This window comes from Sinocyclocheilus anshuiensis, unplaced genomic scaffold (genome assembly GCF_001515605.1).
Source record: "Sinocyclocheilus anshuiensis isolate Anshui unplaced genomic scaffold, SAMN03320099.WGS_v1.1 scaffold229, whole genome shotgun sequence".
In the NCBI taxonomy this organism is placed as follows: Eukaryota; Metazoa; Chordata; class Actinopteri; order Cypriniformes; family Cyprinidae; genus Sinocyclocheilus; species Sinocyclocheilus anshuiensis.
This window is the reverse complement of record NW_015537957.1, coordinates 1,297,573-1,310,237: the sequence shown is the minus strand read 5'-3', so window position 1 is coordinate 1,310,237 and position 12,665 is coordinate 1,297,573. Positions and strand designations below refer to the sequence as shown.

General features: G+C 35.2%; 1 protein-coding gene across 1 annotated transcript in view; it reads right to left on the bottom strand.

Moving 5' to 3' along the window:
* Positions 1-12,665, bottom strand: part of helz (helicase with zinc finger) — a 71,236-nt gene that overhangs the window by 36,794 nt on the left and 21,777 nt on the right. Inside the window, exons 13-17 of the mRNA XM_016456861.1 lie at positions 10,267-10,397; positions 9,834-10,013; positions 7,550-7,651; positions 4,763-4,941; positions 1,899-2,017 (exon numbers count right to left, since the gene is read on the bottom strand). Of these exons, the coding sequence (XP_016312347.1) occupies positions 1,899-2,017; positions 4,763-4,941; positions 7,550-7,651; positions 9,834-10,013; positions 10,267-10,397 (711 nt within the window). The remainder of the gene's footprint in view (positions 1-1,898; positions 2,018-4,762; positions 4,942-7,549; positions 7,652-9,833; positions 10,014-10,266; positions 10,398-12,665) is intronic.

Below are 12,665 nucleotides of genomic sequence, written 5' to 3'. Positions count from 1 at the left end.
AAAACACATTTTAGTTCAAACAACTTGTAAAAGTGCATGTAGCATCCTATGACCCCTTTAAGTTTTATTCATTTTAAGTGCTTTTGTCCTTTTTTAGTTTTTATTTTAATATTTTGACATAGCTTGAATTAATTATTTTAGTCTACATTTTAATTTTAGTTTAGCATTTTTATGATTTTGTCTATTGTATTAGTTTTTTTTTTTAAATTGTAAAATTCAGTTTACATTTTAATTTTAGTTTTAATAATTTTATTATGTGCTTTAGTCCTTTTTTATTAGTTAAAAAAAAAAAAGATTTTATATAGCTTGAATGAATTAGTTTATAGTTTCATATAGTTTTAGTAATTTTGTTCCTTTTTCATTAGTTTAAGTTTATATATAAAACGTCTTCCATTTAAGGATTATGGAGGCCACTGTGCTCTTAGGAACCTTAAGTGCAGCAGAAATTTTTTTGTAACCTTGGCCAGATCTGTGCCTTGCCACAATTCTGTCTCTGAGCTCTTCAGGCAGTTCCTTTGACCTCATGATTCTCATTTGCTCTGACATGCACTGTGAGCTGTAAGGTCTTATATAGACAGGTGTGTGGCTTTCCTAATCAAGTCCATTTCCATATAGCTGTAATTTTAATTTCAGTTTTAGTACTTATTTAGTTCAGTAAGTTTCAGAAGCAAAATTTTCATTTAGGGTTACCGTTTTTTTTATTTGTATTTAAGTTTTTTAATTTCTGTTTAATTTTCATTCGTTTTTTTTTTGACACTAATGTTTTTACTTTAATATTATACTTTACATTTTTATGATATATTATTTCATATGGTTATTTCAGCTTTATTTCAATTACCGAAAATGACTTAATAGATATCGTTAACTGTAACAACACCACTTCAGAGAGCAGATTTTTTGGTTTTAGTAGTTTGATTTTTGGCAAATTTTTAGCAAATAATTTGTTTAAAAAAATGCATTAATATCTGTTTTTTCTATTTTGTGTTAATCTTTTCTGCAGTCGGTCACTGTGCTCTCTAGATATTAGCACTGACCACTGGAAACCCATACTGGTCAACAACAACTAAAGAAATGACTGTATTCCTAACTAACAGATTTGAGGCAATCCTCCACATGAGGAGGCACAGGTGGGGTGTGAGATGAATTATTTATGCAGCAGGAAGTGAGGGTAGGTGATGAGGTTTCTATCAAAAGAGCATTTAATTACAGGCCCATTGGTTCCACTCGGTTCTTCACGAGTCAGACACTGACGTGACACTGTCTGCAGAGTGAGGGCAGTGACGAGAGACAGGATGTGACAGCGTGGAGAGCCTGTTGCCCTGATCAAGCATCTCTGGGTTGAGCTCAGTCCACAGTCATCAGTCAGGGGGCCAGTTCTGATCCAGCGATAATTAGCAGAAATATCTTAATCTAGGTCAGGTTTTTGTAGTTAATTTACTTAAAGTTTTAGTTTAGTTAATTAAAATATTCATCAATATTTACTTGCAAGCAAATAAGAGGCACAATATTTTCAATGGTTAGATTAAATTTAAAACATGTTTGCTTAATTCAAATCATGAAACGTACACGATTTAACAACAATTTATTGCGTTTAACAAAAATCACATTTTTATTTAATGACCTTTTTAGAGCCCATAGGAAATCTATTTTATTCTTCCCAAATTTTGTTTTTCTGTTTTAACATTGTTGGAATCAATTTTGGTTAAATTCATTTTTTTTAACGATCAAAAAGTATGTCTAATTAATTGAAATCATGAAACGTGTGCAACTTATGAACAGTTATCTTAAAAAAAAAAAAAAGAAAGAAAAGAAAAAAGGCCCCTATGAAATGTGTTTTATTTTTCCCAAATTCAATGTTGCAGTTCTCAGTGCTGATGTCAACACTCTGCATACGGTACCTGCATATGGTCTCCTGCCAGAACGATTCGGGTGCTCTTAGCAGCCAAAGCCAATGGCATGATGGTCTCGCACTCCATAGCTTGGGCTGCCTCGTCCAACAGGATGTGTGTAAAGATCCCTTTGGAAACACACACATGGGAATAAAATATTAATTACATGGAGCTTCACAGGAGAAGGCATCAATAATAGATTATTGCCCTTAACACAAACACACACACACACACACACACACACACACACACACACAAAAGGATCTAGCATTAGATGCCACAGAGGAGGTTCTGCAGGCACCATCTCACGGGAACAGGTGTATGGTTTTTAGTGCAGGTGTGTGATAGACAGATAACTGTGGATGTGACATCCACAGGAGCTGGGGGATGTATTTCATGTTTGCAGTATATTCCATATTTTCTTTGTTTTTGTTTTTTTGTCGATACAAATTCCAACAACTTCATTGACCAAAAAGACTGCATCATTACAAAAGCTGCATGCCAAACTTTGCTCCAGTGCATTGAAATGACTGAAATGCCAATATAATCACCCAGAAAAGCAATATTTTGGTCAATGTTTCTTTTTAAAAATTTCTGATTCATTTAATACACTACCATTTAAAAAGGCAAGATTAATGTTTTTGAAAGAGTCTCGTGATCACCAAGGTTGTATTTATTTAATAAAAAAAAAAAGGTGAAATATTACTGCAAATTAAAATAACTCTTCTATTTGAAAATATTTTAAAATGTAATTTATTCCTGTGATCAAAACTGCATTTTCAGCATCATTACTCCAGTCGTCTGTGTCGCATGATCCTTAAGAAATCATAATAATATGCTGATTTGTTGCTCAAGAAACATTTAATTATCAGTGTTGAAAACACTGTTGTGCTGCTTCATTTGTTCGTTAAAATCAGAGATGCACGGTATTGGATTTTTGCCGATATCCGATATGCCGATATTTTTCAACTCTTTTTGGCTGATAGCCGATACCGATTTAGTAAGTCTCTCCTGTGTGGAAATTATAAGCAAATTATTTTAAATTTTTGGTTAGTTTTTAACAAGAACTTATTTGTTAGAATTAAATAAACAATAATGAAGTTCTTTTATAATGACAGTACATTGTATTATGTATATAAACTATATATCAATCGCTGCATTTTTTTTCCCAGAAAGATGCAGTAGTAACCTTAACATTTTATTTTAAGAATTAACATTTGTAGATGGTCTAAAGCAAAAGAGTTGTAAAAATTCCGAAAATCTTTTAGAGCTCATAATTTAAAAAATATAACATATTACACATTAATGAATAAATCAGTATATATAAAATTATTTAATTTACAAGTGTCATGTTTGTGATTTTTTTTTTATTCATGTAAGCTATAGCTTCTGACCTTTAAATCAAAACATACTCATGATTTTATGACATCAATTACTGCTTTATTTAATCAGAAACACAGTCTAAATATTATTTGTGTATTGTACTTTCATTTTATTAAAAGTAGGCCAACAACGCCCCCTACGGAATTAATACTCCTTACTGAGCGGGCTTTAGGACCCGGGGGAGGCTGCCGCTGCACGTGCTATCATTGTTTACTCTATCATGTGCATTCTCAGTTTAAATGCAGCGATCCAAAACAGTGAATCCAATCACCATTCAGGCAAAACTTTGCTTCAAGAATGAGTCACACTGCTGACATGATCTAATCGCTAGCACACCCTGAGCACATGTGAGTTAACCTATTCCTCCTATCGACGAAATATCGGCATAATTTTTCATATCGGGCCGATGCTGATATATACATTTAAAGCCACTATCGGCCGATTCCGATATTGGTCCGATAATATCGTGCATCCCTAGTTAAAACCATTTATTTGAAAATATTTTTTTTTTCAGGATTACTTGATATAAGGTTCACAGCAACAGCATTATTTAAAATATAAAGATTTTGTAATAATATAAATATAGGTCAAATGATCAATTTAACGCATCCTAGCTGAATAAAAATATTAATTTCTTGCATTGTATTTGCCCTATAGATGATGGTTAATTATTTTTTCTTTTGCATCACTCAAAACACAAAAATGTTTGTTCACAAAAATCAATTTTCCATTCCTTACAATGTTTCAAAAAAAAAAAAAAAAAAAAAACTGTAGGTAAATATGATGCTGCCTATTATATTTTGGTGATTAAATAGTTTTTTTTTATTAATTTAGTGATAAACAATGAAAAAACATGCCTTCATTATCTCTATCTAGATTTTTGTAGTGTGCTTTGTGTTTTAGTTCTTGTGTAAGACATTTTGAATCAAATTGGCCCCAATGGCTGTTTGGCTGAAATGACGATTCTCCTCTGAAATCAACCATCCTATTAAGTCAGATATATATCAATAAGCCTATTATTCGGACTATAAGATACACAAAACCCAAAATGTTTGTGTCACTGGAGGGAATAAACTTGCACCCCTTAAAACACATTAGCGCAATGCCAGAAATCAGCAGTAATGACTTTAAATGAACAGATAAGAGAAGCGGGAAGAAAAGACGACAGCGCTGGGTGTTAATGATGCTGAGTGTGTTAGACAGGCGAGCCGGGTCTCTTAGCAACAGATGATCCTGTGCGCAGACACATAAGAGGAAATTAGCCTCTCCTAATAAACTGTTGCGAGCCCCGCTGCAACGCTCCTGCAGGAGGGGTTTAATGTGGCCACGTCCAGCTGTGCCGCACTTTTGTTGTGTCTTTCTGTTTTAATCAGATGTGTGCAGATATTAAAACTAGCTGCAAGCGATGTCTTTAGCATGCCAGGAGTGTGTGAGGGATGAAAGCGAGGAACGGTGAGTTCTGCATGGTTTGGGTGTGTGTGTTTGCTCACCTGGCTCCAGGTCAAGCTGGCAGAGGTACTGAGACGTGCTGAGCGTGACCACGACCACACGGTGGCGCTCTACATCCTGTCGCGTGGGCATTTGGAAGGTGAAGTACGCTCCAGAGATCAGGCAGTACTGCTGCACCACCGGGTGGACCGTCTTCACCCAGCGGTTCCTGAAGTAAACCCTGAGCAAACAAAGAAACACAACGTTAATGGCATAGTTCACTTGAAAATGAAAATTCAGTTATTTACTCACCCTCGTATTGTTAAAACATTCACTCAATATTTTTATTGAAACTTGAGAGATTTCTCAAACTCAACCAAAACTTTGATGCATCAAAAAGTCTCATTACCAAGTTTTAAAACCAAACATTTTTATTAGAAGAGCATGAACTGATGAACTGTGCACAATAAGACCAGGGTTATGTATCAAGAAATTCATATGTTGTCTGTACAAGCTAAATTTTAAGATACCAAAAGAGAGACAATAGAGGAACAGACTTGTGTGGGTGGTGTGCCAATGTGACCTTGAACTATGAGAAAAAACAAGATTTTAAAATATTCTGGATGACTAACAGCATCAAAATTGCATAACAAATTACCTTCCACAACGTCCAGTTTTCAAATCATTCAATGCCATGTAACTTGTCCAATCAACATTACGAAAATCATCAAGCTACACTATTCTTTAGCTAGTACATTCAGATTAGGGATGTCAAATGCACCAGTACTTCAGTGGCAATTCATTCCTTAAAAAAAAAAAACACTAAATAAAAGCAATAAAGACATAATACTAAAATAACGCAAAAAGGATGGTTTTCATAGATTATTTATATATACAATAACAGTCCTTGTTAAAGGAGACCTATTATGCCCCTTTTTTACAAGATGTAATATAAGTCTTAGGTGTCCCCCAAATGTGTGTGAAGTTTCAGCTCAAAATACCCCACTGATCATTTATTATATCATTTTGAAAATGCCTATTTTGAGTGGAAGCAGAAACAGGCTGTTTTCGTGTATGTGTCTTTAAATGCAAATGAGCTGCTGCTCCCCGCCCCCTTTTGCAGAATAGGGCTGTGCCTTTACAGCTAGTACCTCAGATACTCAGACATGATAATCAAAACCAAACAGATGTTTTTTTTGTCAATCGCGCTGAAATCATGCGTTTTAAAGGCGACATCAGATGCCCATTTTCTACAAGTTGATATTATTGTTTAGGGTCTTCATGAAAAGTCTATAACATACTTTGTTTAAAGTTTCTCAATGGTCGTGTAAAACAACACCCTTTTTACCGTCAAAAACAGCTCTGTTCACAGCAACCCATTTCAGTGCATGTCCCTTTAAATGATAATGAGCTACTGCTCAACCCCCCCCTTCTTTTCCATTGTTGAGTTAAAGTCACCATTCTTATTCATGCAGTTATAACTGCTCAAAAATTATTTAAAATACATTTATAAATGACTTATTTGTCATTAACAAACACCTTTATAAACCATCTACAAAGGCAACCTTAATGTAGCCTTAATGAACGTCATAAATAGAACGAGGCAGCTGTTTACTGTCGGAGATTTGTCGTGTCGCGCCGCATCCACTGTAGACGGCATCACTGATTATAATGAGTTCTACAGTAATTTTTCAGTATTGCAATTTCAGTATTGCATCCGATGTCCCCTTTAAACCATATTAGTTTAAAGTTCTGGTATACCTTTTTCTGAGCGCACAAATCTGAAGCACGCACACAGAAAGCGGCGGTCACACAGCATGCAATACTAAACTAAGTTATGTGTTAAAAACACACGAGTTACAAAAACACTTGGTTATGTCTGTGAAGGTAAACAGCTGGGAAAGAAATGGCATGTTTGTATTAGATCTGTGTGGCAGCAGCGTAATATACAGTAAATAAATCAATAAATCCACTGCTCTTTCGTCTCCTCTGAGGCTGGGACTGTAAATAGTGTTCTGTGCTTGTCAGAGCAGCCAAAGACAGAACAGTGAACATGCTTTGCTCGAACGTTTGCCGTGGCGTTAGAACTGGTACACCATTGTCGCTTGCGAAAACACAATGGCGGCGCCGTGGGTGGAAACGTACAGATTAAGGGGTGGTAATATTATAATAAGATCCCCTTTCTATGTCACAGGGGGAGCAAAATCTGAGCGGCCCATTTTTTCACAAGCTTGCAGAGAAAGGCTTACCAAAACAAATTTACTGGGTGTTCTTTTTCACGTTTTCTGGGTTGGTAGATGCACCGGGGACCCGATTATAGAACTTAAACACGGAAAAATCTGTTTTTCATTATATGTCACCTTTAATAGTCTGAATTAGTTTTTATTTTATATTTTCCCTTTAATTTTAGTGTAAGGTTTAGTAATTTTGTTATTTGCTTTTGTCAATTTTTATTTGTTTCTATTTTATTAATTATTTCTATTCAAGCTTCATTTATTTTTTATTTCAGCTTTAGCAATTTAATTACTTTAACCTAACATAATCTGAATTCTAATTATCATCTTATATTTATATCTCATTTCATTTCAGCTTTATTGCAAATAACGAAAACATTTATAATAGTTAGTTTTAGTGTCCTTTATAGTATTGTGACGTAATCAAACTAACCGCGTCTGAAATACTGAAGTGTGGCTATTATGAAAATGACATGCATCTTCAGAAAGAGTAGGAAGACATTTCAGCCATTGAAACTTATTTTTATTAATTTCGAAATCATTATGTATACTGTGTTTATACTGAAAGTTGGTGTCATGACAATCACGCACCGCTCCAGATGCTGCGAGTGTTACCTGAGAGGTCGTGCGTGTGGATTCCCTGCCTCCACATATGGATGAAGGTAATCTTTGATATACAGATCTGCTGCACTGTTTGAATGTGTACAGATCAGAACCCTGAAACAAAGAGAAAGCAACCATCATTAGCACTCTTTAAGATAAAGCTGCTGAAATCAGGGCAAAAACCAACAAATGTCTTAAACCAGTTCAATTCCTCTGTTCTTCAAGACTATTCCTCATGATTAGCAAGGAATGTTTTGGGATTGATACAACTTAAGCTCTATTGACAACATCTGTGCTGTTTTCACCAAAGGGAATTTCGATTCGTCACTCAAAACACACTGACACACGCTTACAATGGAAGTCTATGGGGCAAGACATTCTGAAGGGTTTATAGGTAGAACTGTCCAAACAAGGTCAGTTCTTTCACATTCGTTTCACATTAACAAATATAACGTTTTAGTCTTGTGGGTATAGCTTTGAAAAAGTGTGTATTTTAATGTTTATCATTGGGTAATGTCTTGCCCCATAGACTTTCATTGTAAGTGCATTACTGAAAATTTGTGTCAATGTTGTCAGCAGTTTTTTAATTTGGTCTTAGTCCCGTGTCAAATCTGAGTCCTCTTAGTTTTTAACATTTTATTGTTATTTAGTCAAGGTTTAGTTGACAAAGTATGGGGAATTTAGTCTAGCTTTAATCAATGAAAACAGTCATATTTTAGTCATGCTGCACAATGGTTAAACAAATAGTCACAATTATTTTGCTCAAAGTGATAAAAACTGTGATTTTTTTATCTCAACTGTTGTCATTTACGAGATCTGGTCAGAATTACTGCACTTTCACCTATAAGCAAAAATAAAGAGGTCAACCCAAACACAGGTTTATTTGACCTCATCTAGTTTCATTATTTATCATATCAACATATAAATTAACACACTCTACATTATAAAAACTGCTCAAATTCAAAAGCTAAAACGGCGACATTTCTAATATTATTACAGATAATTTCAAATGATATTTCTGTTTTTCTATTGAAACAACAACAGAAAATAATTTGTACTGCAGCACAGAGGTTGCATAATTACATTTATTCAGAGGCCACAAACGATATAGTTGAGATCCATGTTTGGATTTATTCATTCGTCACCGAGGAGGTTTGATGGCAGATTCATACAGCAAACAGTGCAAAAAAAACGTGTGAAGAAACAAAGACTGCCTCTATTACACTTTCATTATAGCCGAATATCTCAGGAAACTTATGTTTGTCAACGTTTTTAAATAATCAGCAGTTTCCACAGTGCAAAGAGCATGTGCTCATGGTTGCCAGGTTGCAAAGTTAAAGTAAAACACAGTTCAGAAAATGTGCCCTTTTAAGGAGAAAAGCTCTGATAAAGGGATTTAAACTTTTAACATCTGACAACCCTAAGCATGAAAACTATAAAACTAAACAACCCTAAGCAAAGGCTTATATTTATCTGACCTTTTTTTGTTAATATATCGATATATCGGCCGATATTTGGTATTTTTCAAATATCGGCATCGGCCGATAAGTTTTTCTGTTTGGCCGATGCGTTCGAGGCGAAAATAAAATAAAAGTCAAAATAAAAATCCAGCGCGCCGTCAAAATAAAAATCAAACTTTTATTTTGATGGCGCTGAGAGCGGCAGCCCTGAGCAAATAGTGCTCACATTCTCGCTCTTGTTCGCCGTCGTCGTTAACAGTTCTGTCTAATACGGATAGAAGCCCTGGCTTTATTTGAAAAAATATAATTCCCAATGCACACAAACTTCCCAGAATACTGAGTGCTCTGTTGGTTACAGTTTTCTTCCTTTTTAATTATATTTTTATCAAATATTTATTTATTTGTGGAAAATACTTTGTCATCTAAAGTATAAGTATGTTTATTTTACAAATTTATTTTTTAATCCATTTTCAAATGATTTCAAATTTCTTAAATATTAATTCAAATAAATACAATTATATCGGCTTTATATCGGCCACCCTGCTTTACTAGATATCGGCATCGGCGGTCAAAAAACCAATATATTTTTTAAACTATATTTTCAATCTCATCTTTTTCATCGATGTTACTGCATACTGATATAGTCATATAGTGACCCTCATCTTTTCTTCGTCTTGTCTTAGTCATAGAAAAAAAACCCATCATCAATAAGTATTTTCCATCAGTTTTCGATAGCAAAATGAACACTACTGTAAATGCGTTTCTTGTTTCGTTTTTCAAAATGAGTGGAAATTATTTTCTGTGGTAAATTCCTGCAAAACCGCTTTCCTGCTTACCGTGTTTCAGGCTGCTTGAGGATGTGTTTGACAGCCTGGGCCAGCGTGAAGGTCTTGCCTGTGCCGTAGGGTCCGATGATGAGCACCGGCGGGAGGTTGATGGAGAGGGGGGTGGTGATGGCCAGTATAGCCTCCTTCTGCTTGGCATTCAGACGGGGATCCAGCTGCTCATCCCACTGCCTGTGGCAGCGAGGAAGAAGAACTTACACACTGGCAACAAACGCGTCCTGCCAACACAACTGCCACTCACACAAATAGAGACGTCTGTGAGTGAACCAGCGCTGCTGGACAAGCAGATATTATTCATGTCCTGTGTCATTTTAGGTACTTGTGAAGCTTTGTTAGACGAGGAACTAGTGCAAGCAGATCTCCAGGTGTGTGTGTGTGTGTGTGAGTAAAACTCACTCGTTTGGGTCTTTGCGTGTGCTCGTACCTGTTGGGACTCCAAGGGATTGTGGGAGTGAGGCTGACATCTGGAAACAGGATACCGTTATCGCGGATGCGATCCAAAGCATAGTGCATCTCACACAGAGGAAGTCTGTTCAGCTGAAACTGCAGCTCCACCTTGGATCCAAACACACACAAACACACCTGCTGTTCAAACAGACTCTGCCAAGACTTTCTGTATTTATTTGCACACGCAGCGCCTGCCATGTGCTACAGACAACACATCTAACAATGCCTTTTAAAGGAATGGCTTTCAATTGGCAAAGAGTAAAATAAACATTTTCATGATAAACTACCTACAAAACTACCTTCATGTCATTCCAAACCCATATGCTGTTATCACTAGGACACAAAAGGAGAAGTGCTGCAGAATATCCAGGAATATCCATACAATGAAAATGAATGTGAACTGAGGTTTTTTAAGCTCCAAACAAATCATAAATGCTATATTACAAATCCTCTGAATCATACATTACCATTCAGGTAGGGTAGGTAGTAGGGGTGGGCCATGAGACCAAAATCTTTTATCACGATATACGATATACGAGTAATCTTATTTGACGATAACGATATATCACGTTATCGTTATTTTTGATACCATAGAATTTTCATAATTCTTGTCAACAGTGTGACAAAAAAACTAAAAAAAAAAAAAAAAGAAAAAAAGAGAAAAACAAAAAAGCTGCACAACTGTTTTTAAAATTGATATCACTGCATCAATATCATCTTATTTAGTATTTTTGTTTTGTTTTCTTAGTACAAATATCTAAACATTCTTGAATCAAAGTACATTTACATGAGAAGCAAAATGGCTTACGGATGTTATGGATATATCTTATCGAAAATTATTTTGGCTTAAAACAAGACAACATATCTGCCAAAATTATCTTAATTATCTAAATAATATAATTATCTAATTATCTTAATTCAATGGGAAAACAAGGTTATTTTTCTTGCCCCAGTGACAAATACCTTTTCTCAAAACCCTCTTTTAATTTTTATACATTTTTCATAAAGACTTAATATCTTAAGTCATATTGCTTCAAGTAAATGTATCTTGATATAAGAATGTTTAGATATTTGTAATGAAGAACAAGACAAAATACTACAGTATGTAAGAATTTTTTTTACAGTGTAATAAGAAATGTTTCTTGAGCAGCAAATCAGATATTAGAATGATTTCTGAAGGATCATGTGACACTGAAGACTGGAGTAATGATGCTGAAACGAATGAGTAATGATCTAATGTCAGCTTTGACATAATAAAAAAATGAAAATATATTCAAATAGAAAACAATTATTTGAAATTACAATAATATTTCACAATATTACGTTTTTCTTTATTTTTGATCAGCTGTGGTGAGCATAAGAGACTTCTTTGAAAAACATATTCAGTGGTGTCCAAAATTATTAAAACACTAGAATTTTCAGCAGCTAAAAATGGTTTTAATTCAGTTATTTCTATCTTTTGCTGTAGTGTGTCAGTAGGAAATACCAGTTTACATTTCCAAACATTAATTTAGCCATTAATTGTAATAACCCAGTGAGATATTTTTCTGACAACAGCAGTGCTCCACACAGAGATCTGATCTGATCATCATCAGAAACACAAGTGCACCTAGAGCAAAAGCTGCTGCAAACGCAAAGGATGATCACACCAAATGTTGATTTAATTTAGTTAACAGAAGTTAGTTGATAAAGAAAATCTATTTATGACATTATTTTTGACAGCAACATTTTTATACAAGTGCCTAAAACGTTTAACAGTACTGTAGCTTTGCAGGTAGGTTTCTTGAAGCATCTTGGAGACGTTGCAGACGTTCTTCTGGATTTAGTCTGTCTCAGTTTGTTTCTTCATGTCGTTCCACACAGACTGGATGATGATCAGATCAGATCTCTGTGTGGAGCACTGGCTGTTGTCAGACAAAAATCTCACTGGGTTATTATGACACACTACAGCAAAAGATAGAAATAACTGAATTAAAACAATTTTTTTAGCTGGTGAAAATACTAGTTTTAATAATTTTGGCCACCACTGTGTGTGTGTGTGTGTGTATTAGGCATGGGCCGGTTACCGGTTTCAAGGTATACCGCGAGCGAGCGGTCAGTCACGTGTGTGTAGGATGGCTGAACTTAAGAAGCTGCTCCTGGAACTTACGCGATCAGCAACCGGACGTTTTTTGTCTTATTGCAACTCGTCTCTGTTCTGGACTTGCACAAACTGCGTTGCAATGCAATCATTTTCCAAAATGTCATTTATGTGAAAATATGAAGTCTGTAAATGCCCGTTAACAGAGGCCAGAGACGCTGAAGACGCACAGAGAAAAATACTGTAGCAGGCAGATCACTCACTGTTCATGATGCACGAACTATTGGAAGAAAATC